General features: G+C 42.2%; 2 protein-coding genes across 4 annotated transcripts; one reads left to right on the top strand and one right to left on the bottom strand.

Annotated features, from left to right (window-relative positions):
- Positions 1-1,124: 1,124 nt before the first annotated feature.
- Positions 1,125-24,394, bottom strand: TNFRSF9 (TNF receptor superfamily member 9). Of its 3 annotated transcripts, none has more exons than XM_047728378.1 (9): positions 23,713-24,394; positions 15,721-15,832; positions 14,859-15,028; positions 14,017-14,124; positions 13,460-13,597; positions 12,956-13,022; positions 10,712-10,842; positions 10,056-10,190; positions 1,125-2,563 (listed from the first exon to the last, which is right to left on the bottom strand). In XM_047728378.1, the coding sequence occupies exons 3-9, from the start codon at positions 14,971-14,973 to the stop codon at positions 2,475-2,477; spliced, it is 783 nt and encodes a 260-aa protein (XP_047584334.1). In that variant the 5' UTR covers positions 14,974-15,028; positions 15,721-15,832; positions 23,713-24,394; the 3' UTR covers positions 1,125-2,474. The 3 variants fall into 3 exon arrangements, with proteins under 3 accessions (XP_047584334.1, XP_047584336.1, XP_047584335.1); XM_047728380.1 differs by having other exon boundaries at positions 10,754-10,842; XM_047728379.1 differs by having other exon boundaries at positions 15,759-15,832.
- Positions 23,952-26,686, top strand: LOC125097428 (uncharacterized). The gene is made up of 3 exons (XM_047724957.1): positions 23,952-24,125; positions 24,216-24,951; positions 25,143-26,686. The coding sequence occupies exons 1-2, from the start codon at positions 23,952-23,954 to the stop codon at positions 24,858-24,860; spliced, it is 819 nt and encodes a 272-aa protein (XP_047580913.1). The 3' UTR covers positions 24,861-24,951; positions 25,143-26,686.
- The last annotated feature ends 518 nt before the right edge of the window (positions 26,687-27,204 follow it).

Raw genomic sequence — 27,204 nt, 5'->3', positions numbered from 1 at the left:
GATGTTAAATTAAATACTTGTCCTACCAGGTATCGAGAGCTTTTATAAACCTACTGTGACAAAGACAGTGTGGTATTTGCATGGGGACAGACCCCTTGACCAATGGAACAGAACAGAGAGCCCAGGAACAGATGCGAGGACATGTGGAAACTCGGTGTAGGACAGAGGCGGCGGTACAGATCCAAGGGAAAAAGATGGACCTTGGAATGAAGGGCATCAGGTCACAGAACTCATAGTTGGACCATGACCTCAACAACAAATGCAGGAGACAGTTCTTGATAGATTAGACTTAAATAGACACTTAAAACTCCCAGAATAAAAGGTGAGAAAGTATCTGTAGGGTACTGGGGCAGGGAGGGGCTTCTTTAATCAGGAGTCAAAAAAAAATGTTAACTATATAAGAAATGAGCTGTACATTTAACCAAATTAAGGTAAGAATTTTTTTGCTTATTACTCAAAAGACTGAAAAAACCACAATGCAAAAGAGAAAAAGGTTACAAACAAAGCAGACATTTGTAATATATACAAGTGACCAAAAATTATTATTTAGACTATGCGAAGAACTATGACCCAATAAGAAAAAGACAACCACGTTTTTTAAACTTCCACAGGACACACACACACAGGAGCATTCATATCAACATTGTCTATAATTGCAAAAAAACCCAGAAACAACTCAAATGTCCTTTGGTTCAGGATGGATTGATAAATTATGGTATATTTATGGGGGACTTGAGTGGCTCAGTGGGTTAAGCCTCTGCCTTTGGCTCAGGTAATGATCCCAGGGTCCTGGGATCAAGCTCCACATCGGGCTCTCTGTTCAGCAGGGAGCTTGCTTCCCTTCTCTCTCTGCCTCCCTCTCTGCCTACTTGTGATCTATCTGCCAAATAAATAAATAAATCTTTTTTTAAATTATGATATATTTATAAAATTACACAATCATCAAAAAGAATGCATTCTAGTTATATACAATAACATGAATGAGTCTTTATAAATAGAATTTTGAGTGACTAAAGCAAGTTACATGCAGCATAATACCATTTTCATAAAGCTCAAAAACAAGCAAAATTAAATAACATAGTTTTGGGGTACTTAAATATATGAGCAATGATTTTCTTTTTTTAAAGCAAGGGAATGGATGGAAGGGACGTTCCTGAGGAAGGTGCCTGGGGGCCAGGTGGGTATGTAGGCAGATGAGGGAGGAAAGCAACACACAGATGGATGTTCTGATCTTGACTCTGACCCTATGAAAGGTCAGATGTTAAACACTTTAGACTTCGTGGTCCTTACAGTCTCTTATCTCTACTCAACTCTGCTCTTGTAATGCAAAAGTGACCTGAGTGTGGCTGTGTGTTCTAATAAAACTTTATTTATGGACTCTGAAATTTGAATTTTACATACTTTTTCATGTCATGAGATATTAGTCTTCTTTTGATTTGTTTTTTACTATTTAAACATGTAGAAATCATTTTTAGCTCATAAGCCATACAGAGACCCATGACCGCTCAAATCCGGCCTGTGGGAGTTTGATGTACCAGATATTATTTTTAATGTTCTTAAGATTTAAAAACACATAAGCTAAATCTCAAAACTGGGCAAACAGATGAAGAGGATTAAGAGACACAAACTTCTAATTATAAAATAAATAATTCAGAGAGATGAAAAGTACAGCATCAGGAATATGGTCAGTAATACTGTAATAATGTCGTATGGTGACAGATGGGGACAGTACTCTGAGCGAGCTCTGAGTAATGTGCAGAATTGTGGAGCCACTATGTTGTACACTTGAAACTGATATAATGTTGTTTATCAATTACACTTCAGTAATAAATAAAAAAACTTTAAACAACCACAAAGAACCAAAACATGAGCCCCAGTTCAGAGAGGAGCAGTACAAAGCAGGAGATGTGAAGATGGAGGGGACCACAAGATGTGCAAAGACATTGGAACTCTTTCCAAAACTCTTCCTCAAGTTCTGAGCTATTTTTCCCTTGACCTCAAATCTGGGCACTGTCATAATATCCCCCCTCACATCAGTAGAACTCATTGTGTTGAATATCTGAACCAATGGAAAATTTGGTTGGCCGTTTTTCTTGCATCTTACGGCTTCTTGTCATATGTTCTATTAGCACTCAAAAAAATGGTATTGATTTTGGACTGTCATTTTAGCCAGACCATTGGGCTACATGGTGTGATTTTAAGCATAATTCTCTTTGGATTTCAAAAACAAACTAGTGAAGCCTATTAAGCATTATCTAGAAAATGCCCCTTTCCCACCAGCTCTGTCCCATACATATGCTAAAAGGGGTACATTTTTAAAGGCCAATCTGCTAACATTTTGAGGAAACTTAGGGGTAATCCTGAGTCTTATCTAGGATGGTATCTTTGATTTAGAAAGATATGATGGTGGGATCACTCATGTTTCTCCTGTGATTCTTCTCAAGACAGGCCCAGTGGCGGTTTGGATTTCTGCTTTACAGCTCACATTCTCCTTCTTCTTCTTCTGGAAATCGGCAACTACAGGCATCTTCCTCTTGGGCAGTTTGTACTGGTCTCATAAATGCTGAAAAGTAATTTAAAAGCAACTTATCTTTTGCTGTTTGTTTTAACCATTTAACATCCAATTTCTGTAAATCACAGTCACAGGACATCTCTAAGTTGCAACCATGCTCAACTCTAATTTGAGCAAGTTTATCAATAAGAGAGATGATAGCAAATAGGAACTTTTTCCCAGGATTATTTACAATTTCTTCTTACCATTTACTCTTACTTGTCCTGGAAAGCAATTTTCTTTATTTTCTGTGATGGCCCAAAATCTTGAGCATGAATCACTATAGCACAAAATTAGTCATATCCCAAACATAACCATAGTTTCAATTCAGCAGTATGGATTTTAATCTTGAGGGTTACTCACATTACACACTAGACAGTTTCTTTTGAGTGAAATGCTTATGGCATCAAGATATTAAAGATACTCCCACTACTTCCATCTATCGACAATTAAAGAAGTGATTTGTGTGTTGGCTTCCTGGTTTCCTTTCACATGTTAGCATGAAGTATTTGTGTTACTGTTGAACAATTTTTCATCTTTTAAAAAAAGATTGTATTTATTTATTATTTATTTGCAAAAGAAAGGGGGAGAGAGAGAGTGTGTGTGTGTGTGTGTATGTATGTGTGTTCAAGTGAGGCTTGGGGGAAGAGCAGAGGGAGAGGGATGAGCAAACTCTGTGCTGAGTGTGGAACCCAGTGCGGGCTCAATCTCAGAGCTCTGAGATTATGACCTGAACTGAAATTAAGAGTCGGATGCTAAACTGACTGAGCCACCCAGCCCCAAGCAACTGCTCATCTTAAACAGATTTTTTTTTTATAGCCCAACAAAGCAAAAGGGCCTGCCTCAATATTACATGCTTCTTACTGTAAAAAAAAAATCCAAGGGGAGTAATATCACAAGAAGGCAACATGACTCCTTCATGAGAAGAATAACTAACAACTATTCAAGAACAAGACACCCTGGCAGAATCCTAGAACATGGGGATGAGGGCTGCAGAAGCCCCACCTCAGCACTACAGAGACCAAGACAGACTGTATTAGGAAGTTAAGAGAAGCAGTTACCATTGACCATGTTGCCCCTCCTGCAGGCCAGTGCATCACCATACAGAGAGGTCTCCCTGAGCCTCTGGCTCCTCCAGTGGGAAAAGAGAACTCAAAGGGAACCACCAGCTTCTCCCAGCATGGGGGGGGGGGTCCCTTTACGGGAGCACCCAGTCTGATCTCACACCACAGGAAAGGTAGGGGAATATATAGGGTTCAACTACTAGGAATCTGACCATGGTGAAGGGAGAGGAGCTTGCAGCAACCAGCACACAGATCTTGGCAGACTGAGTACATACTTGCAGTGTCTGAGGAGCAATCTCGGCCAGAAGCTTTGTTTATCTTCAGAGCCAAGTTGAGGGCTCACCCTGACCAGGGAAGTTGATGGTGTGCAAATCTGCCTGCCTCAGACCCTCAAACAAGGAGTTTTGCCCACCATAGTGCCTGGTTTGCCCAATTCCAGGCAAGGAGCTGAATCACAACCCCACCTACTGTGTAGAATGTCTTCCAGCCCCGTCTAACCAGAAGGGCTGGTGGCAACTCTTGGAAGCCCAAATTCAATACCTGGTGAAAATATCTTTCAGGAATGAAGGAGAAATCAAGACGTTCTCAGATGAAAACTTAAGAGAATTTGTGTCACCAGAAGGCCCACCCTAAAAGGATGGCTAAAGGAAAGTCTCTAAATAGAAGAGAAATGATAAAAGAAGGAATCTTGGATCATCAGAAAAGAATAAAGAAGAAAACGAATGAACAAATATATGGGTAGATACAATAAACTTTCCTTCCCTTGAGTTTTCCAAATTATGTTTGACAGTTGAAGCAAAAATTATAACAGTGTCTAATATGGTTCTCAAAGTATGTAGTGGTAATATTTAAGATAAGTATATTATAGGGGCGCCTGGGTGGCTCAGTGGGTTAAAGCCTCTGCCTTCGGCTCAGGTCATGGTCCCAGGGTCCTGGGATCGAGCCCCACGTGGGGCTCTCTGCTCAGCGGTGAGCCTGCTTCCTCCTCTCTCTCTCTGCCTGCCTTTCTGCCTACTTGTGATCTCTATCTGTCAAATAAATAAATAAAATCTTTTTAAAAAAAAGATAAGTATATTATAAATTGGAGGAGGTTAAAAGGATGCAAAAGGAGGTAATATTTTTATACTTTATTCAAAGTGTTACAATGTTTATACTAGTAGATGGATAAATTATGTATAATAACTAGAGCATCCACTACAAGATTTATACAAAGAGATACACTCAAAAAAACTATAGGCAAATCGAAGTGGATTTCTAAAAAATGTTCAAGTAATCCCAGGAATGCAGAGAAATGAAAACCAGAGAAAGCAAACAGAAAACAAAAAATAAATTGTATCTTAAGTCCTAACATATGAATAATTACATTAAATATACATGGCTTAAATATACCAGTTAAAGGGCAAAGATTAGTAGAGTGACTGATATAAGTTGTCTACAAGAAATTCACTCCAAGTATAAAATGGGGGCACCTGGGTGACTCAGTTGGTTAAGGGTCTGACTCTTGGTTTCGTCTCAGGTCATGATCTCAGGGTCATGAGATCAATGTCTGGATCTGCAATCAGTGTGGAGTCTGAGATTCTCTCTCTCCCTCTCCCTTTGCCCCTCCCTTCAGTCATGTGCATGCTCTCTCTCTCTCTCTCTTTCCCTCTCTCAAATAAATAAATAAAATCTTTATAAAAACATATAAAATGTAGTTAGGTTGAAAGCAAAAGAATGCTAAAAGGCAAACCATGTATACATTAACTTTTTTTATTTTTTTTATTATTTATTTATTTATTTATTTATTTTTTTAAAAGATTTTATTTATCTATTTGTCAGAGAGAGAGAGGGAGAGAGAGCAAGCACAGGCAGACAGAATGGCAGGCAGAGGCAGAGGGAGAAGCAGGCTCCCCAGTGAGTAAGGAGCCCGATGCGGGACTCAATCCCAGGACGCCGGGATCATGACCTGAGCCGAAGGCAGCTGCTTAACCAACTGAGCCACCCAGGCGTCCCTATTTATTTATTTATTTGACAGAGAGAGATCACAAGTAGGCAGAGAGGCAGGCAGAGAGAGAGGGGGAAGCAGGCTCCCTGCTGAGCAGAGAGCCTGATGCGGGGCTCGATCCCAGGACCTGAGATCATGACCTGAGCTGAAGGCAGAGGCTTTAACCCACTGAGCCACCCAGGCACCCCCATTAACTTTTTTTTTAAAGCAGGGCTATATTAATATAAGATAAAGTAGATTTTAGAGCAAAAAAAAAATGATCAGCATGGAGAGGGAACTTTTGTAATTTTAAAGAAGTCTCTTTACCCAGAAGACCAGGATTTACCCAGTATTTAGCAATACTGTGTGTACCTCAGACAATCAAGCTGCAAAATAGATAAAGCTAAACCTGATAAAACTGAAAAGGAGAACACATAAGTCCACAATTATATTTGGAGAATTAAGTAAATAATAAGGGAATACTATGAACTTAAACACATACATTTCACAGCTTAGAGGCAATGGACCAATTCCTTAAAAAACATGAACAATCACAACTCGCTCACTATGAATAACCTGAACAGTCCTGTAATTATTAAGGAAATTGATTTTGTAATTAAAAATCTCCAAAAAGAAAGTCTTTGGGTCCAGACAGTTTCACTAGAGAATTCTACCAACTATCTAAAGAAGAATTAATGCCAGTCTACACAATCTCTTCCAGAAAATAGAGAAGGAACACATCCCAACTCATTTCAGGAAGCCAGTATTACTCTGATACCAAAATGAGACAAAGACAATTCTAGAAAAGAAAACCACAGTCTGCTATCCTTCATGAATATAGCTATAAAAATTCTTAACAAAATATTAGCTAATAGAGTTAAGCAGTATATAAAAAGGGTTATATACCATGACCAAGTGAAATTTAGTCCAGGGATGCAAGGCTGATTTAATATTCAAAAATGAATCTATGTAATCCTCCATCTTAGGCTGATGAAGAGAAGTCACATGATCATATCAATTGATGCAGAAAAAACATATGACAAAATTAAACACTCATTCATGATTTTACAAAAATATTAGAAAACTAGAAATAGAGGAAGGACTTCCTCAACCTGATAAAGAAGATCTACTAAAAACCTATAGCTTACAACATACTTACTGGTGAAAGACTGAATGCTTTTTCCCTAAGAGTAGAAGCGAGGCAGGGATATTCAATCCTGGTCCTGTTGAATAAGGATATTCAATCTTATTCGACATAGTGCTGGAAGTTCTAGTCAGCACAGTAAGTCAAGAAAAAGAAATAAAAGAAATGCAGATTGGAAAGGAAACAACGAAACTGTCTCTATTTGCAGATGACACTATAGTCCATGTAAAATCCCAAAGAGTTTACAACACACTCCTAGAACTAATAAGTGAGTTCAGCAAAATCACAGAATACAAGATCAATCTATGAACATCAGCTATCCCCATAGAATAACAATGAATGGGTGGAAACCAAAATTTAAGATAAAATGCCACGTGGAATTTTTTTAAAAATTTACATGCTAAAGCCTAAATTTAACAAAATATGTACAGGATTGGTGTGCTGAAAACCACAAAATGCAGATGAAAGAAATAAAAGAAAAAGAAATAAAAGAAATGTCTTTACTATGTTAAGACATAAATACTTAACATAGTAAAGACATCATTTCTCACCAAACTAATATACAGATTTACCACGGTTGCTATCAGACTCCCAGCTGACTTTTTCTACTTACAGATAAGATTATCCTAAAATTTATTTGGAAGTGCAAAGGAACTAGAATAGCTAAAACAGTTTTAAAAAAGAAGAATGAAGTGGGAAAAAGCCTCCTACCCTCTACGTAATTTCAAGACCTGTTTTATGGCCACAGTAATCAAGACAGTGTGGTCCCCGCAGAGAATAAACACCCAGATCAGTGGAACAAGAGGGAAAAACCAGCAATAGCCCCCGCACCAGTATAGCTAACTGTTTTTCAAGAAAGCCACAAAAACAATTCAATGAAGGAAGGATGATGTTTTCAGCAAATGATGCCAGAACAACTGGACATCCATAGGAAAAAAAAATTCTTGACCTACCTCTCACACCTTATGCAACACTTAGCTAAAACTAAACCACAGATTTAAATGTAAAACATCTAGAGGATGACACGGGAGAAAATAAAAATCTTTGTGATCCGGGACTTGAAGAATTCTCAGACATGACTCCATCCATAAATGGGGAAAAAAAAAACAAACACAAAACACCTGGCGAATTGTACTTTACCAAAATTAAAACCCTTTTCTCTGCAGAAGACTCCATGAAGAGGAAGGAAAGTCGAGCAACAGAGTGGGCAGAAACGCAAACCACACACATGCTGAAGGACTCATCTAGCTGGTACCAAGAACTCTCCAATGTCAATAGTAAAATAAACAAAAGTCTAATTAGAAAACAGACCAAAGACCTGAAGGAACATTTCACTGGGGGAAAACACACAGGTGGAAGATAAGTACGTGAGAGATGCCTGGGTGGCTCAGCGGGTTAAGCATCTGCCTTTAGCTCAGGTCATGATCTCTGGGTCCTGGGATCGAGCCGCGCATCAGGCTCCCTGCTTAGCAGGCAGTCGGCTTCTCTCTCTCTCCCTCTGCCCCTGCTTGAGCTCTCTTGCTCTTTCTCTCAAATAAGTAAATAAAACCTTAAAAAAAAATAAGTACGTGAGAAGATATTGTACCCTTAGGGGAAGGCAGATGACCAGAGTGGGCTATCACTGTACTCCTCTCCAAATGGCTGGGTAAGAAACTGTGGCGGTAGAAAATGCTGGCAAGGGTGAGGAGAATTGATGGCTCATATGCCATTGGTGGAACGTTAAATGGTACAACTCCTCCAGAAAATAGTTTGGCAGTTTCTTAAAACAACAAACCACGTGGCCCAGAAATTGCATTCCTGGGCATTTATGTGAGCAATATGAAAATCTCAGTCTGCACATAACCTCTATGTGATTATTCACAAAGGCTTGATATTCAACAGTTAAAAATTGGAAACAATCAAAATGTCCCTTAATTGGTGAATGGTCAAACAAACAGAGGTTGGTTCAACGATGCCACAGAATGCTGGTCAGTGGTAAAAGGGAAGAAAAAAGAAAATAAAAGAAAATTTAAAAAAAGAGTCCACTGTTGAAGCCTTGGGAGGATCTCAGTGGCATTAAGCTGAGTGAAAAAAGGCAATCTGGGGACGCCTGGGTGGCTCAGTGGGTTAAGCAGCTGCCTTCAGCTCGGGTCATGATCCCGGTATCCTGGGATCGAGTCCCACATTGGGCTCCTTGCTTGGCAGGGAGCCTGCTTCTTCCTCTGCCTCTGCCTGCCGCTCTGTCTGCCTGTGCTCACTCTCGCTCCTCTCTCTCTGACAAATAAATAAATAAAATCTTAAAAAAAAAAAAGGGCAATCTGAAAAGGTCACATGCTTATAATCAACTTATACATTGCATGCTTCTATTTATATAACATTCTCTAAGTGACAAAAGTGTAGAGATGGGGGACGCCTGGGTGGCTCAGTCAATTAAGCGTCTGCTTTCAGCTCAGGTCATGATCCCAGGGTCCTGGGATCGAGTCCTGCCTCGAGGTCCCTACTCAGTGGAGAGCCTGCTTCTCCCTTTGCCTACCATTCCCCCTGCTTGTGCATTCTCTCTCTCTCTGTCTCTGTCTCTGGCAAATAAGTAAATAAAAAAAAATTTTTTTTTAAGTGTAGAGATGGAAAACAGACTTATGCTATCAGGAAGAACAGGGAGGGAGTGGATGTGACCCCAGAGGACCAGCAGGAGGGGATCCTGGTGGGGAGAGAATACTTCTGTATTGGTTGTACTGGAGGTTATGCCAGTCTACACGTGTGATCAAATGACATACAGCTTGACACACACAACGTGCCAATGTCAACTGCCCGGTTTTCATATTGTGCTCTAGTTCCAGAAGATGTACCCCCATGAATGACAACTGAGACTTTTCTGTACTGTCTCTACAACTTCCTGTAAAACTTGTAATTATTTCAAAATAGAAAGGGTTTTTTTAATGGTCTAAAATATTTTAAAAATGCATTACGCCTTCATCACAACTCACTAATTACTCATCACCACTCTTGGCAAGGCATTTGTGTTGTAGGTGGGGGTGAAGGAGGGAAGGACAATTCTTTAAATCATAGATTTTGGTGAAAGCTGGAGGGGGGGTGGGTAACTGTTTTCCTGTACATTGTAGAATTTAAGCAGCATCTCCAACTCCTTTGACTAGGTGCCTTCCACACCCCCAAGGTTGTGACCACCAAAATGTCTCCAGACATTACCAACTGTCCCGTTGGTGACAAAACTATCCCTCCTTGATAACCTCTGTGCTATACTAACCAAAAAAAAAAAAAAAAAGAATCCTTTCCTTTCTATCGTAAAAAGTTTTGCCTCAAAAGAGCTCATATAGAATATGCTTATATTGGTCTTACGTTGTTTGAATAAATACTGGATTTTCTTTCTGCCACATTTAAGGATAGAGAAACGGAGCACTAGAAACAACACCAGGAACAGCACAGCAGCCGATGTCAGTGCAAGGAAGGAGACGATGATCTGGGGCGTACGACCTTTAAAAAAAGAGCAAAAGGAGAAATGCATGCAGATATGTAGTTTTGCAAATATGCGTATATTTATAGTTACATTGGTAAATCCCTAATCGCAAGGAGAAGTGGTGCCTTGGGCATCTCTAACCAGCTAACTTAATAAACTTCCCTGCATATAAGAAAACTTAAAAAAAAAAAACCCTAATTTTTTTTTTCCAGAGGCCCACAAAAATTAAGTGGCTTGGCCTCTCTAGAATATGGAAAATATGGGACTCTATAATCCCCTTAATCTGACATTATCAAAGGTGGAATGTTTGTCTGCGTAGTTTCACCTTGTTCTGATAACTAACATGCTTCTCAGATTGCGTGACAAACACTTGAAAAATTTTGATGGGTTTCTTGATCCCAGAATGAAAGAAGAAAGGCATGCAGGAGGTGCCCATTGCAGGCAGAGATGTGAGGCATCATAGTATTGGGGTGATATAAATTCCAATCAGAATAGCCATAATACATCCACTCTGGTTTGATAACAATGAACCAGCTACCTGGATCTCTTGCAGGGGCAGGCATGGTGGCAGAGGTTGTACCTGGAGAGAAGTCAGCCAACGCCGGTCCACATACTGCATCACTTTCCTTCGTCCCATTCACAAGTACAGACTTTCCATCCAAGGAACAGCTTAGACCGCCCAATGAAAAGAGTTTAAATAATTAATTTAGGTACAGGTCATTCTAATTAAAAATATTGACATTTTCCATCCAATAAAGTAGCCTAGTGACAAAGATGTGTGGGTCTGGGTATAAAGATATTATGGAAAACATACACTTGGCTGGCTCGTTTCCTCCAGCTTTCACAGTTCCGTAATTCACCCTATTCTACCCAACTCACTGGATTCTTCTTTCTTCCCAGGCTGGGGAGCCCTGTCCCACAACTCTCCCCAGACTGTTTTGCCTGGCTAGTCTCTCACCCTTGATTTCTTTATAGATGTTTTTTTGTTTAAAATCTTTTAAAATATTTTATTAATTTATTTGACAGAAAGAGAGGCAGGCAGAGAGAGAGGGGGAAGCAGGCTCCCTGCTGAGCAGAGAGCCCGATGTAGGGCTCCATCCCAGGACCCAGAGTCCATGACCCGAGCTGAAGGCAGAGACTTAACCCACGGAGCCACATAGGCGCCCCTCGCCCTTAATTTCTTAAGCATATTTGACCATATATGAAGAACAGACAACCTAGGATAAGGGTTAGGAGTTCCTAATCCAATGATGTGTTGGCATCAGACCGATGTGGGCTTGAGGCCGGGGTCTTTCCCTGTGCAGAATGACCATGGGCAGGTTAAGAAAATCTCTCTAAGCCTGTTTTCTCATCTGTAAGAGAAGGTGTATTTACTCCCAAGGACTGTTGTGAAAAGTAAACGAATGGTCCCAAGGACACACTTGCAGGGGCTGGGCTTTATGGAACCAGACCCACACATCCCAATAAATGGTAGCTATCATCACCATCACCACCACCACCATCCCCGTTATCACCACCATCCCATCACCGATGCCATCACCATCACCGTTGTCCTGTGTCTTTTCCCTCATCCTGTTACCTAATGCAAACTCACTCTCCCTCTGAAACAAGTTCAATCCCACTTTCCATGCAGACTCATTGACCTCTCTGAACTAATTATGTTAAAAGACCTTAAAAAAAAACCTTTCCCAATCTGTACAAACCAATATTTCTGTAAAACCTAAGAATCTAAATGTAAAATAATAATCAACATGATTTTCTAATAAGAAAATCGAATGAAAAATAGAACGAAGGCATACAAAATACAAGACCTCAATCTTTATGAGTTGACAGCCACACAGGACTCTGTCCGTTGCCTTACACATTTCTAAACGCTCACTCTCAGAGTGTGTCGTGTTCCTGCCACAGATGCCACAAACTGTCAGTGTACCAGCACCTGTTCTCAGCACCACACTCTGGGTAGCTCTGCTCCTGATCACACAGGTCAACAGGCCTATTTCCAGGGATGCCGTTGGCTGTTTTACTTCCGTGATGATCTTGTTTGCCCAAGTAGGTGTTGGGTTTTTGAGGGTAGAAAACATAGTTTACCCTTCTTGTATCACTCTCAGTGCTGGCTTTGCACCCTTGAAGATGGGCTCAGTGATCAGTGAGGAAAAGCAAGAGGCAGCAAGGAGATTGGAAGGAAACAGAACGGAACAGCTGGGGCAGACAGTAGCAAAGCTCCAGCAAATTTGAGCTAAGTGCTCTGGGCATTATATCTGGAGAAAATGCTCACTCTGTGTATCCAAGTACTACGACCTCATACTGTTCACACGCTGCCTATTTGTATGCTGTTCTATGCCTATACTTGATAGACTTAAGTAGGTTCCACGTCCACGTGGGACTGGAATTCATGACCCTGAGATCAAGAGTCACATGCTCCACTGACCGACACCAGCCAGCGCCCCAGGCAGATTTTTTTAAAACTTCAGTGATAACATTCTTTGTCTTTAAAAATGTTAACCCAGGGACACCTGGGTGGCTCAGTCAGTTAAAGCGTCTTCCCTCAATTCAGGTCATGATCCCAGGGTCCTGGGATTGAGGACCTAGTCAGGCTTCTTACTCAACGGAAAGCCTGCTTCTCCTTCTGCCTTCCATTCTCCCTGCTTGTCCTCTCTCTCTCTCTCTTCCTGACAAATAAACAAATCTTTAAAAAAAAAAAAACTTCATAAAAAATAGATACATAAACCAAAAAGGTTAACCCAGATTCTCTATTTTGAAAGCAAAAGGAAATTATATGTACTTTGTCCAGGGTTGACAGCTGCCATGTTTCTGATCATTAAATGTCCCAAAGCGACAGTCTTTACAACCTGCATAAAAATTAAAGCAACAATTAAAAAGGGGAATATTTTTAAGATTTCATAACTTTTCCTGTGATGAACATAATCACACAATAATAAAGTCATTTACAATACAATCGCTACAGTCTGTTCAACAATGCCTCTGGAAACGAAACCCGAAGATAACTAAAGTTGTTATTCTAATCGTACATAGACGATTGTGTATAAATGTATGAAATGTATGAAAATGCATGATCCTGGTGAATAACAAATGTTGTGGTTTCAAATTATTTCCATTGATCGAAAAATAATTCTGTAAATATATGCTTGACTCAGTGGTTCATTGCATGTTACTTTAAGGTTCTACTCATCTATGTGTTACTTTATAGTCAAAGGACCGAGACCTAAACTAATGACGTATGTCTAGATAAGCAGACTTGCCCTAGATTGAAGAAGAGCAAACCTACCCTCCTTGGCTAATTCTTGACCTTGTTTACAATCCGGTTCACACATGGCACATCCTGTCCCCAAGCAGTGGAACCCTGAGATGCACTCACATTCCGCATTGCTGATGGGGGAACACACCTTCTTGGTCCTGAAAACACCTACAAAATTTCCCAAGTTATATTACACTTGACCTCTGACTCCAGGAAGCAAATTGATGTTCTGCAGTAAAAATCATGCTAAAAAAAAAGAAAAACAACCCTCCCCCGCAAAAACCATGCTCACTCCTACAATGTTCTTGTTGACCTTAAAGTATAAAGTTCATTTTTAAATCTCTATAGAAGACATTTTTATATTTTCCTAATTCAATGCTTCTTTCTCATCAAATGAGTGTGTCCTCTAATATTTAAAAGGTCAATCTACAGATTATTGCTTTTACAGCAGATTATTTTACTGGATCTGCCTTGTGACAGAGGAGCCTGTTAATACTTAACATTCTCCAGAGAGGTCAACACACTAGGGAACAAAAACCTGTCATTCCAACACATGTCTGGATCAACATACATCTTTTAAATCATACCTTCACACCGCCTGCATATGACACAGGACTTTTGTCCACTGGTGCTGGAGAAACTATTTGGAGGACAAGGAATGCAGATCTGACCTTCGCTTTTCCCACAGAATGTCCCTAAGAAGGTAGATAATAGGTATACTGTTTGATAATGCACAGTCATCGCCCAAAGCATTCTGAAGTTCACAAGAAAACTAGAGTAAGAAACAATGATTAGTTTCTAGGTGCAGTGATACACTTTATTTCGATTGACTTTTATAATTATAATTACACTTTTGCAAGATTTCCCTTAGCATAGCCACAGAATTATAAATAACAAAGTATAGATATTGCAATAAACCAAAAGAAAGAAAACTGTTTCCTTTAACTATTGAACAAAAATGAATTTCTCTTGATTGATCCAGGAGACCCCTGTGATGGGATTCAGGAGATCAGCACCCTTCATCAGGATAGTAAAATGTACATGTGTCTGCTTCTCCCCACTCTGCGAAGCCCCCTGCCCCTTCTTAATCCCTGCTGTGCTCCCCAGGCTGAGCACAGGTCCTCACAGATAAGGCTGACATTTACTGAGGTCTTGCCCTGTGCCATGCACTGCTCAGAACCTAGCATAGGATCCTCCCAGCAGAGCTATAAGATAGGTTCTTTCATGATCCCCAGATCCCAAAGCTGGGGCACAGGGGATTAAGTGACACAGCTGCATTCACACAGCCAAGATACAGCATGCAAGGAATATTTGTAAATGAATGAATAAAAAAAAAATCAAAACAGAACTTAGTAACCCTGACTACTAGACTACCTGAACCATGAGTTCAACAGAACAGATCAAGCACACATATTAATTTGGATCTTACCAGCTGGGCATTTACTACAGGAATCCTGTATTGATCTTGTCCTCTCAAAATTCATGACCAATAATACAGCAGCCACTATGTTGTAATAGCCACTGCCCATGGTGAAATCTTGCATCGATAGGATACGACCAAAGAAGATTCCAAGGGTAGCTGGTGTCACAAATACCGGTCTGCAAAAGGTAAAAATTTCCAGGAATGAGGTGGTTTCTCCTTTTAGGATTATCTACATTTCAACCATTACCTATGCCATCCAGAGGATAACTCGGGGATTTTCAGAAACAATTAATGATGGGAGATTATGGAAAAGCTGGCAAATGCATGGACAGTTCTATGATAAGACAAACCTGACTACACACATAGCTTTGTGCAGGTTTGCCAAAATCTAAGCGTGCACTTTCCAACATGTTTTGCCAAAATGGAGAAATAACCATAACAAGAATTTTTGGGGACTTTCATAGACACTTAGCATTTCTTCCAGATTTCAACAATGCCAGCTGTTTGCTGGCTCTGAGATAGGGTTCTTCAAATGACAATCTGTCAGTCCTATCTAACAGTCTAGCTCAGTGGGGAGATATCTCATGACTCTTTCCCCATTGTCAGAACAATATGTGAACATTTCAACACCCAGTTGTTAAAATGCTGAAGCTCCGCTCTGCTCAACTCAGGATCACATTTTCTTAATTGGCATATATTTGCCCATTTTGAGATTTGAAGCTCATATAGTAACAGAACTAAGAAGTAAGAAATCTCTTTAGGCCAGGTGCTTGATCTTTATTTAATAGGCTATGGAATAAAACTTATTAGAAATTAGAAGGGCAAAAAGCTTAGACATGGAGAAACGGAATAAAGCGTCTGTCCTTACCCCAACTCCGTTCCCCCGACTGGCCCAAATGGACAAACCTTGAGGTCTCAGGGCTGGTGAAGAACTTTCCACTCCTTCAACTTCAGAGCAGTGAGGTTCTGCCTCTCGTTCTCTGCAAGTCAAACACAGGGGTTTGGTGACTCAGCTGGGGGCGGGGCCTCATGGGAAATCCCCAACACGACTCTGTGAGGTCGCCCATTTGTTGTTTGCTGACCCCAAAATCCCCAGAGCCCCCACCCCCCCTTGATAATGGCTCTTAAAAACCATTTCTTGGAAGCAGGTGTGTACTATTAGGATATCTCTCAGATGACTTTGGGACCGGGATGTTGTCATTAAAATCCTTGTCAAAGCCTTTCATTCGTCCTACACATATTTGAGATTTGAGGGATGAAATCCACTTCTAAAGAAATGTCAGTACTTTTGCCGTACCCTACCCCTGGCCCTATAATAATATGATGCTCTAGCCATAATCATTGAGGCTGCTGATGTACCAGGCATCACTCTAATAAGCACTTAAATGAATACTATCCTCAAAAGAACCCCAGGAGTTGACATTATCATTATCATTAGAGTAGCATTATGCAAATGAGAACATTATGCCTATGAATCTAGCCAGATAATCAGCAGGATGGGGAGCCGGGATTGGAACCCACGGCAACCAGAGCTCTACTGAGCTCCTTGCTCTGTGGGTGAGATGGGGAAAGAAGAAGGGAGAAATGAAGAGAAGTGGAGTCAAGGAAGACATAGAAACTTATATGGCGGATGGCTTTGGATAAAGTTGAGACCTACGAGGGTTTTTTGATTTTTTTTTTTTAAAGAAAACCATTGTTTCAATTTAAAAAGGTGGGGGGAGAAAAGGAGCAACTGGCTGGGCCAGTTGGAAGGGTATGCCACTCTTGATCTCGGGGTCCTGAGTTCAAGCCCCATGTAAGGTGTAGAGATTGCTTAAGTAAACAAATAAAAACTTTAAAAAATTGAAAAGGAAGAAGAAGAGGAAGAGTAGTGCAGGAGAAAGAGAGGAAGGAGGGGTGGAGAGGAGGAGGGAGGAAGAGGAGGAAGATGCTCTAGGGACACTAAGATAACCTGTCCAGCATTGAGAGGCTAGGGCATCCTTAGGAAGACAACCAGGGAAACTATAACAAGAGTGGTTTCAACTAAATCAGGTGGCTTTCCATTAGGATCCAAACAGAAAAGACCTATTTTCTCCCAGGAGACACTCTAGGGCTTAGTGTCAAATTGGGGAGGAAGAGAGGAGAGGAGGGAGCTAATGTTTATTAAACACTTGCTCTGCGGTAAGCACTTTACATGTTTCCACAACCCCTATCATGCCACCATCCTCCTTAGAAACTTTCAGTGGCTACCTGTTGTCCACTAAAGGAAAGCTAGATCCTATAGCCCACTATCCAGACTACTGGGACCTCACCAGAAGTCACCTTAAAAAAAATTAAGATATAACTCACACAACATAAATTTTATAATTTTAAAGTGCTTGTTTCACAGAATTCACTGATATTCACTATGCTGTACAACTATCATCAGGATATCATTCCAGAACATTTTCATCACTCCCCAGAGATACCCATGAGCAGCCACTCCCCACTGCACCCTAACCTTGACCCTGGTAACCACAAGTTTGCTTTTTGTCTCTATGAATTTACCTGTTCTGGACATTCCACATCCATAGACTCATCCAAAAGACACCTGGCACGTAGGTCTCAAGAAAACAGTAACTGTTATTACAAGACTTACTGCTTTAAAATTTTCCTTCCCTAGCTCTCAGGCTGGTGATCAGTAAGGGAACCAGGGCAAGTAGCCAAAGAGAAGGAAAATGCATGGGTTGTCCACAGAACTTATTCCCAAATCCTGATAGTCCTCGGAGACTCACTTTACCTGTGATAATTATGGGATCTCCTCCACTGGTTTCAGGAGAATTGGCCTCATGTAGGAGTTTTCATACCATATAAAAATGACATTGCTGATCACCTAACACTTTCAAAGTCACCCCTCTAACCAAGGTGCCTCCTCATTTACATGTGGTCCTCTGTTTAGCTTTGCTGTGTGACATTTAACTGGACTCTATTTTCATTTAACTAAATGTTACTAATGTTACTTACTAATCTACCTTTTGGATAGTCTGTGGGCGGAGACATTACCTCCTCTGAAAGTGACGTCTGTCATTTCCCAGCACAGTAATTAACTCACTTTTTCAGGCAGGGCTAGTGACATAAAAGTCTTCACCGAGAGGAAAGATTCTCAAGATTAGTTCACCCGCCTGTGTTACACAAAGTCAACTGCTTCACAGTCTGCTGAAGGCTATGCACAGTTCCATTCGAGGGTTTAAGGAGTTGTATACTGTTCATTTAACATACTCTTGTTTGATAAAATCATCACAGGAAGCTAAGGCAAATTTTGTAGTTAACCTGAGGCACGTGCTATCCACACTAACCAAAGGTAAGCGTGGCTCTTAGTCTCTGGCCTAGAAACACATGGTGATAGCATCTCTGTACTGGGCTGTGGCCTCGGAGTGGCAGGTACAGTGTGAGCCCCAGAGTGCTGCAGCTGGGAAAGGCAAATTAGTTAGCCACATCCTTGGAGTATAATAGATTCTCATATAATCTATTGTTTTTGCAATACCTGGGATGTAACAGATTCTCATGTAACCTATTATGTTGCAAGAATTTTATGGCAAGTAGAGTTTCCAGAAGTCCCAAGTGTCCATCTTCTTGATCTTATTAATGTTCCTGTTTGCGGTTCTGGGAGTTCTTGTGGATTAGTGTGGAATTCACAACAGTTGCACATGAAGTCTGAGGATCCCTTTGCAATATTTATTCATAATACTTTTTTTTTTTTTAAGATTTTATTTATTTATTTGGCAGAGAGAAATCACAAGTAGGCAGAGAGGCAAGCAGAGAGAGAGGAGGAAGCAGGCTCCCCGCCGAGCGGAAAGCCCGATGTGGGGCTCGAACCCAGGACCTGGGATCATGACCTGAGCCGAAGGCAGCGGCTCAACCCACTGAGCCACCCAGGCGCCCCTATTCATAATACTTTTAAATATGTATATGCAGATGGGGGCGCCTGGGTGGCTCAGTGGGTTAAGCCGCTGCCTTTGGCTCAGGTCATGATCCCAGGTCCTGGGTTCGAGCCCCACATCGGGTTTTTGGGGCACCTGGGTGGCTCAGTGGGTTAAAGCCTCTGCTTTCGGCTCAGGTCATGATCTCAGGGTCCTGGGATCGAGCCCCGCATCGGGCTCTCTGCTCAGCAGGGAGCCTGCCTTCCGCCTCTCTCTCTGCCTGACTCTCTGCCTACTTCTGATTTCTGTCAAATAAATTAAAAAAAAATATATGTATATGCAGAGTAAGTAACATAAGAACTGCAGGGTTGGGGGCGTCTGTACAGTCTGTATAGAATGTGACTCTTAATCTTGGGGTCATGAGTTCAAGTCCCATGTTGGGTACAGAGATCCCTTAAATAAATAAACAAATAGGGGCACCTAGATTGCTCAGTCACTTGAGTGCCCGACTCTTGATGTCAGCTCAGGTCATGATCTCAGGGTCGTGAGAACGAGCTGCGCGTTGGGCTCCATGCTGAGTGTGGAGCCTGCTTGCGATTCTCTCTCCCTCTCCCCCTACCCACCCTAGCCCCGCTCACATGCTTTCTCTCAAAAAAAAAAAAAAAATTAATGAAACTTAATTACATTTCAAAATTAAAAGCCTCAGATAGATTGAAATAATTTTGGCTATTTGATATTTATCAATTATCTTTTTTTAATTTTAATAGATAATTTTAAAGCTTTTAGTAGAATAACTTTTTAAAAACAAACATGAAAAATAATTTTATTTTAAAAAATTCTACTTGCATTTACATTTTACACTGCATGCATACAAATCCCGTGCGCTTCGAGTACGATTATACGGCTTTTCACCCTTTTGTCAGCTCTGGTGACAAGACACAAATTATGTGAATTTCTCAATGACAACAAATGAAATAAAGGCAAGAAAAAAGAAAATTTTATGGAGCAAATACATAAAACTTATGAATTATCTGTCTTTACCACCCATTTAAACATTCCCAGACCATCCAAGTACATTCAGTTAACTGCAATAATTAAATTCGGTTATCATTGACATTTTCCCAACTTTGTGACATAAAAACAATTACTATTGTTCTTTTGAAGACATCTCTGTTGGAGTAGAAAAACAGAACACATTTAACACATCTTTAGCTTGATTTGCCACTGTTAAATATTCAGACATATGGTATGTGAGTTCTATTTCTACTCCGGCTCCAGACTCCACAAGTGTTAGCAAAAGCGTTGAGAGGCCCGTGGGAGGCATTCAAGAAACCTTTATTGAATGAATGAATGAGGACATGAATGCATGAGTTTGTTAACTCCAGTCTCATAGCCCACCTACCTCCTCATGCCCTAACCTTTTCTTTCTCTCTCTCCCTTGGGAAATCATTCTGGTATGTGTACCCCCACCTTCCTTGGGTCTCCGGTAAGATGCTTTTCTGCTGATGGCTGACATTTACAGAGTGCTTACTCCCTGTGAGGCATTATCCTACATGTTTGCATCATTTTCCCAATTATACCTTCTAATAGCCTTTGTCCTTACTTTACAGATGAGAAAACTGGGGCAGAGAGAAGCTGGGTAACCTGTCCAGTGTCACCACGCTGGTAAGGAGCAGAAAAAGGGTTCACCTGACTGGCTGGCTCTGGAGTTAATGCTCTTGACAAACATTCTTAACCTTTTTTTGTGCGCGGTGTCCCTTCATCCTGTGCTCTCTGTCTGTGTTTACCCCTCACCGGATAATGTTCTTAAGTTTGTAAAATACGATACAAAGGATTACAGAGGAAACTAAGTGTTTTGAAATCTACTCACGAAACACTTAAAAGGCCAACTTGCAATGTGGTACTATGTGGACTTCGTCATTAACACACACCTGTCACAATTTCAAATTAACCATGAGTCATAATTTCAAATTAATCATGAGTGTAAATGGTATTTGGGTATCTGCAATAACTGTAACGTGATATGAAAATAACTGATTTCCACTGGTGTGATATCATAGATACCATGCCTCTGGCTATGCTCTGTTGATTTTTAAATTCAAGATTGAAGGAAATGCTAGATTTCTGCTGGAAGTTAGTGAAAATAAAAGATGTAATTTTTCCCATCCAAGTTCACAGACCCCTGAGTTTTATCAGTGCCCCTTGGTCTTCCGCAGACCCCAGGATCACAAGCCCCGTACCTAGCCTCCTTGCAGCCTTTCATACCTTGCATTAAGACGGATATACTCAATACTTAGTTTTAGCTCTGGGAACTTGCTTAGTCTTCAATTCATTCTTCTTTTGAATCCATCCTGTCACTGCAACTTAAGGCAAGAGCTCATCGATCTATGCAACTTGTATCCCTCATGATCCCCATCAAGATGGCATGTTCTTATGGTCTATCACTTTCTATGTTCCTCTCCTATGGGCCCTTCCCCAATGAATTTAAACAGATTGTGACCATGACAAATGTTTTCTAGTACTTGATAATAGCCAACACTTACTGGTTGCTTCCTGCATTTCAGACGTTGCACTTAGCGTACTATTCAGCCTCTTAGCAATTCTACAAGGCAAGAACTATTGTTACTCCTCCAGTGTTGAAGCTGGAAGAAATTCAAGTGACCAAGCCAAGTGTCAATGACAGCCTTGGAGTGTCTACTACGGGCCACTGTTGTAACTTCATCTCTGTTAACGCCTTTCACCCTCAGAATAACCCTGCGAAGTTATCCCCATTGTATAGGTGGGGGCCGAGGCATGAGGGTCAGCTGATCTGTTCAGGATCATCCAGCTAGCACGGGGCAGAGCTGGGCTTAGACACGGACAGGCTGGAATCAGGACAGCGTATCTACTCGGCACACCAACAGCCGCAGTTAGGCAAAGAAGCCAGGGCCAGAACCCTGCTGTTCTCACTCCGACATTGGAGTCATGACTAACTCGGGAGCTACTCATTCCTGTGAATGAATAAAAAGATCTGTTGACTCAGCAGCGGAGCCTGAGACTGCCGATGTCGTGGTTTGAGAGCTGAGTCGGAAACCACATTTGAGCTCGTCTATGTGAATGATTGCCAATAAACTGACAGTCGATTTCAACTTTGAGAAAGGTGATGAAGAGTGCAATCAGTAGTAGCCACTTTCTGGAGGAAGCTAGATTGACTTCTAAAAATTTAAGAACATGTAACCAAAAATTATTAACTACACAAGTGTTCCATATTTTAAAATCCCACTGAAGATCGCTGCCACAGGCCACTTAGGGGGAAATGTTCTTTGGGCTGCAAGTGACAACTGTGATCAAAGAAAAATCATCCCAGCAAGCAAAGCTGTCTTGAAGCTTATGACGTTCTGCTGAAAGCCAGCTTCTGCATGTGACCACTCTCCCTAGCATTCACCTTAGCCCTGGGGAAGGATAGTGAGGTGTTTTTGTTTTTGTTTTTTTAAGGATAGTGTTTTTATAATGAACAAATACACAAATATATCCAATTATTTCACAAACTCAACTTTTGTCAACTAATATACAAGTTTTCTTTTTCTTCCAAATCAAAAGCAAGACAACATCAGAAGATGGATTTTGTTTCCTTCTGAACTTTTTTCTTTAAGATTTTATTTATTTATTTATTTGACAAACAGAGAGAGCGCGCGCGCACAAGTAGGCAGAACAGCAGGCAGAAGGAGAGGGAGAAGCAGGCTCCCTGCTGAGCAGAGAGCCTGACCCCAGGACCCTGGGATCATAACACAAGCCCAAGGCAGACACTCAACCAACTGAGGCACCCAGGCATCCCCTCCATCTGAACTTTTCAATGGTGATCGCTATTCTCTACCAAGTAACTCCAGTCACATGTTAATCTATTTCCTCCTTTAAAATCTGTGTCCTTTTCTTCCAGATTGCCATTACAACGGCAGACTGCTGCATAAACCATCGGTTTTCATTGAGATATTTTCAGTTTCAGTTAAATGCCACCGCACTAAGTAAGAGTTCTAATGGACACACATGTAAGTTGCAAACGCCTAGTATGTGCCTAGGAGGTCTATTCCACTCTAGCAATTTCCAAGTCTTGATGTTACTATCATTACATTATTCTCTATCCCTTATCAAGTCAATAAATTAGATTCAAAGCATTTACTGAATGTCTGATGCAAGCGTGCACAGGATTTGACCCGTCACTTCTCCCACTTTGCGTCCTTCCACTCCCCTCAAGGGTGCCTGCCCTGCTGTTCTTTGATGGAGGGGACACACACTAGCTTCAGGGCCCTTCTTTGCTGCTCTCTCATCTAAAATCTCATCGTCTCACTTTCTAGATGACTTGTTCCCCCGTCTCACTTAGGTTTCCTCCTCTCCCTGTTACTCTCCGTCTCCTTTCATCCCTCTACTTTCCTTGATTGTACGTATCACCACATGACACACAGTTATCGGCACATTTGCTTATTTTCTCCCTCTCAGGGAGGTGAGTGCGGTCGGAGGATGGGGTTTTTCACTGTGTCCCCAGCTCCCAGGGCAGCGCTGGGCACATGACAGGCACTCAAAGCTTCTTGAATGAGTTTTGCTGTCTTGTGAGGTGTAGCTAGGTAAGGCCCCATGCCAACAGCCTTCACACCCTAGTGAGGGAGGAAGTTCGCACAGATAACTATAAGGCCGCCCAGCCTTACAGGTACTGTAACAGGAGAACAAAGCACTATAGAAATACTTTAAATGGTCTCCTGGATCGCTCTGCACTGCAACTGGGTTTTGCAAAATGGAAAATACCTTGAAAGGCTTGTAGGGACGCAGATGCACTCCAGTTAGAGGGAACTGCTTTGTGCCAGAGCATGGAAAGGACAAAGTACAGGGTACCTTCTGTACCAGCAACAACAACAACAACAAAAAATGAGTGAGGGAGAGTAAGAGATTAAGAATGTGGAAGATAAGGAACCCCAGCGTGGAGGGAGAGGGACTGGAGCACCGTTGCATACCTTGACTGAAATCCCTTGCTTACGCAGGCGCTGCCCAAGCCGGCAGGTCCACAGCACTAGGCAGCCACGCCAAAGGTTGCCGGGAAGTTTTCACGGTGGGTGCAGCCCCAGCTTAACACTATGTGCAGTAAGGGGGATACAGGATACAGGCAAAGGGCAGCAGCAAGGACTCAGAAAGTTCTACTAGATCCCAAGGTGTGCTGCTGGCGGAATACTGACCGCTTCGACCACTGAGAAAAATGTCGCTGTGGCTCGTGGATCACCGTGTTGCCAAGATCCCTGGGATCTGGAAACACCGCAGCAGAATTAGAATAAAGGACCACGGCACGACAGAGCCCGATGGAACCCCACATTTCAGTTCCTCGGACCTCTTGCTCTACGCAGGATCTCACGAGGACCTCACCAAACTGCGGGCATTACTATTCACACTTCACACATGAAAGGTGTTTTTAACGCTTTTGACAACCCTATATCGAAATCCTAATCAGACCCTAATCCGTTAGGATGGCAGTGAACAGCAGAGCAGGGCGCGGTGTTCCGCAGAGCGCCAGGGAGAGAGGAGAGCGGACGGGGCCCACCGCACGGCCGCGTTTCCGACGCGGGGCTCCGCAGGCTCTCCAGAAAGCCGCCGCTGGGCGACCGGCCACCCGCACGCAGCGGCGCTCCCAGGCGCGGGAACCTGCCCCGCCTACGCTAGCCGCAACCTCGCCCGGAAGTTCGGGGGGTCGCCGAGGAGTGACGGCGACCTCGCCGCGGCCGGGAGGCCGTTGGGATACTTCCGGCCGGCAGGGCCGACCGAAGCGGGCCGCCACAGGCTCGAGCGCGCCGCACGGGTGGCTGGGAACGCGCGCTGCCCCGCCCCCTGCGGCGCGGCTCGGCCAATCCCGGGCGCCGCCGGGGACCGCCGGCCACGGCCGCCGGAAGCGGGCCTAACGTCACTGCGATCGGCAGCCGGCCTCTGGCCCCCGGCCGGCCGTGGGGGTGGTGCCGGCTGGCCCACGCTCGGGGGGCTTTCACACAGTTTGCGAGCAGAGGCGAAGCCGTTCCCCAAGGCCCCTCACACACCTCGGTGTCAGAATTTCCCCCTTGCGCCAGCGCTGCCTCAAATGTCAGGGCTCGCCCACTCTTCTCCTGTCTCGCCGACCTAACCTTTTGGGGGCTCAGAGGGGAAATTCGCCGTTTCTGCCGGACCTCTCCGAGGCTTGCCCGCGCCAGCCTTTAGTGACAGTCGAAAAGTACCCTCAGGGGCGCCTGGGTGGCTCAGGGGTTAAAGCCTCTGCCTTCGGCTCAGGTCATGATCCTAGGGTCCTGGGATCGAGCCTCATATCGGGCTCTCTGCTCAGCAGGGAGCCTGTCTCCTCCTCCTCTCTCTCTATGCCTACTTGTCATCTGTCAAATAAATAAAAATCTTAAAAAGAAAAGAAAAGTACCCTCACTCACTGTGGCAGAGGCCTAACTTATACCCAGAAACTGCAGTTCAGCCCCTCGCCCTTTTCGGTGAACCTGGGAAAGGATGAAAATAGAGGGACCCTATTCGCTGCACATAAAATTTCCCATTCGGTGTCCGGCGAAATGAATTTAATGTGGAAAAGAAGATAAAAAAGGAATGAGAAATTGGTTGGAGCCCCATTGTAAACTGTAGTGTTCTACAAATGTAAACCGTTGATCTATAGCGATAGTCGAAGGAACATCTTTAGGGTGAAACTAAGACACGGCTTAGCAAGTATTTACTGAGCACCTGCTCTGTGCCAGGGGCTGTAGCAGATGACAGGGATTCAGCAGTGACCAAGACAGGAAGGTCCTACTGAATTCACAGGATTAGAGGGAAACAGATAAGTAAACAGAAGACAAAATGCTAAATAAGTACTATCAATGAGGAAAAAGATACATCCACATTCATAGAAAATGAGTATTTCGTGAGATGAGATGTGAAATGTTAAGTGATGAGCGGAAAAGTAATAAGTAACCCAGCGCCAGTTTCTTTGCTATTTATTGTGATCAGGCTACTTTGGGGGAGGGTTGTTTTTTGGAACCAGGATCAGAATGGCCACGGGTGGCTGTTGTTAATGTAGGGCAGGCAAAAACTGTATCTCTATTTCCTTAGGGTGTCTGGCAAAGTCTGAGAATTAAATGGATATAAAAAGGTTAACAGAACAAAAGCGTACAAGTTATTTAAGTTTTAGGAGACCCAGGAGCCTTCATAAGAAAATGAAGACCCAAAGAGGTGGCAAAAGGTAAGCGTTTACATACGGAGTTGAGCAAAGAGTGGCAACTATGGAAAAGTAGCTAAAGTAAAACAGAGAGACTGAAGGAAGATAAGGGTTATTGTAACAAGGTCTCCATGTGCAAATTCTTCCAGACTCAAGTGCTTCTCTGGTGGTGGCTCTTTCCTCTTGGCACTGAGAGGGCAGCTCTCACCTGAGAGTTTCCTCTTCTGCTTTCAGGATGAAAAAAATGGGAATCTGAGTGCCTTTCTTGCACCTCTTGTTTAAAAAAATGCCTTTAACTAAAAATAATATGGCAAGGTGACATTTGGAGGTAGCATGTCCTGAACTCCTTCACACACATTATCAGTATCATTTCTCCATTGCTGGATGAGGAGCTCATCAAGGCAGAACAGTATCTTTAAATGTTTCAAGCCCTTCAAGAAAAAGATTTCAAGCTCTCTGAGAACAGCCAGAGACTTTTAGTTTGCACGTCCTGCAATGCATAAAGACTTACCAAATGTAGAATTAAATAGTGAATAGGATGAGGTTTTCCTGCCTGGAAATCAGGGACTGAATTAGAAGGTGTCTTCACTGACAGTAATAAAGCTACATTTTTTGGTGAATGGTTGAATTTTTTGTTTTATTTTGCAAATTTGTGATGAGAAATAGCTATGAGCTAGAAAGTTAAGATGAGTGTCATGGGTGTTATGGACTTATTAAGAAATACTGATAGAGTTTATGGTGGCTAGAGTGTGAATTTGGGTATCAGAATATCTGAATTTGACCAAGACTGTGTAGGACCTTTTAGTCATTTCACCCCTCCAGACCCCAGCCTCTGCAGCTGTGAAATGAAAAGTATGTTTTCCAGGAAGTTAATATACAATGTCTAAAACCAATAAGGAAAAATTACAGTATAGAATATTGTTTAAAAATACACTTGACTCTTGAACAATGTAGGGCCAGCAAACACTCTCCCACCCACCAGCCTGTGTAGTCAGAAATTTGCATATAACTTTGACTCCCCCCACAATTACTAAAAAAAGTAATTGTCCACTGCTGACCGGAAAGCATACCAATAACATAGTCAATTAACACACACTTTGTTATATTTTATATATACTGTATTCTTATAATAAAATAACCCAGGGAATAGAAAATGTTAAGAAAATCATAAGGAAGAGGGACACCTGGGTGACTCAGTTGGTTGGGTGTCTACCTTTGGATCAGGTCACAATCCCAGAGTCCCAGGATTGACCCCCATGTTGGATCTCCTACTCAGTGGGGA

This window comes from Lutra lutra, chromosome 4, assembly GCF_902655055.1.
Source record: "Lutra lutra chromosome 4, mLutLut1.2, whole genome shotgun sequence".
In the NCBI taxonomy this organism is placed as follows: domain Eukaryota; kingdom Metazoa; phylum Chordata; class Mammalia; order Carnivora; family Mustelidae; genus Lutra; species Lutra lutra.
This window is presented reverse-complemented; position numbering and strand designations above follow the sequence as displayed.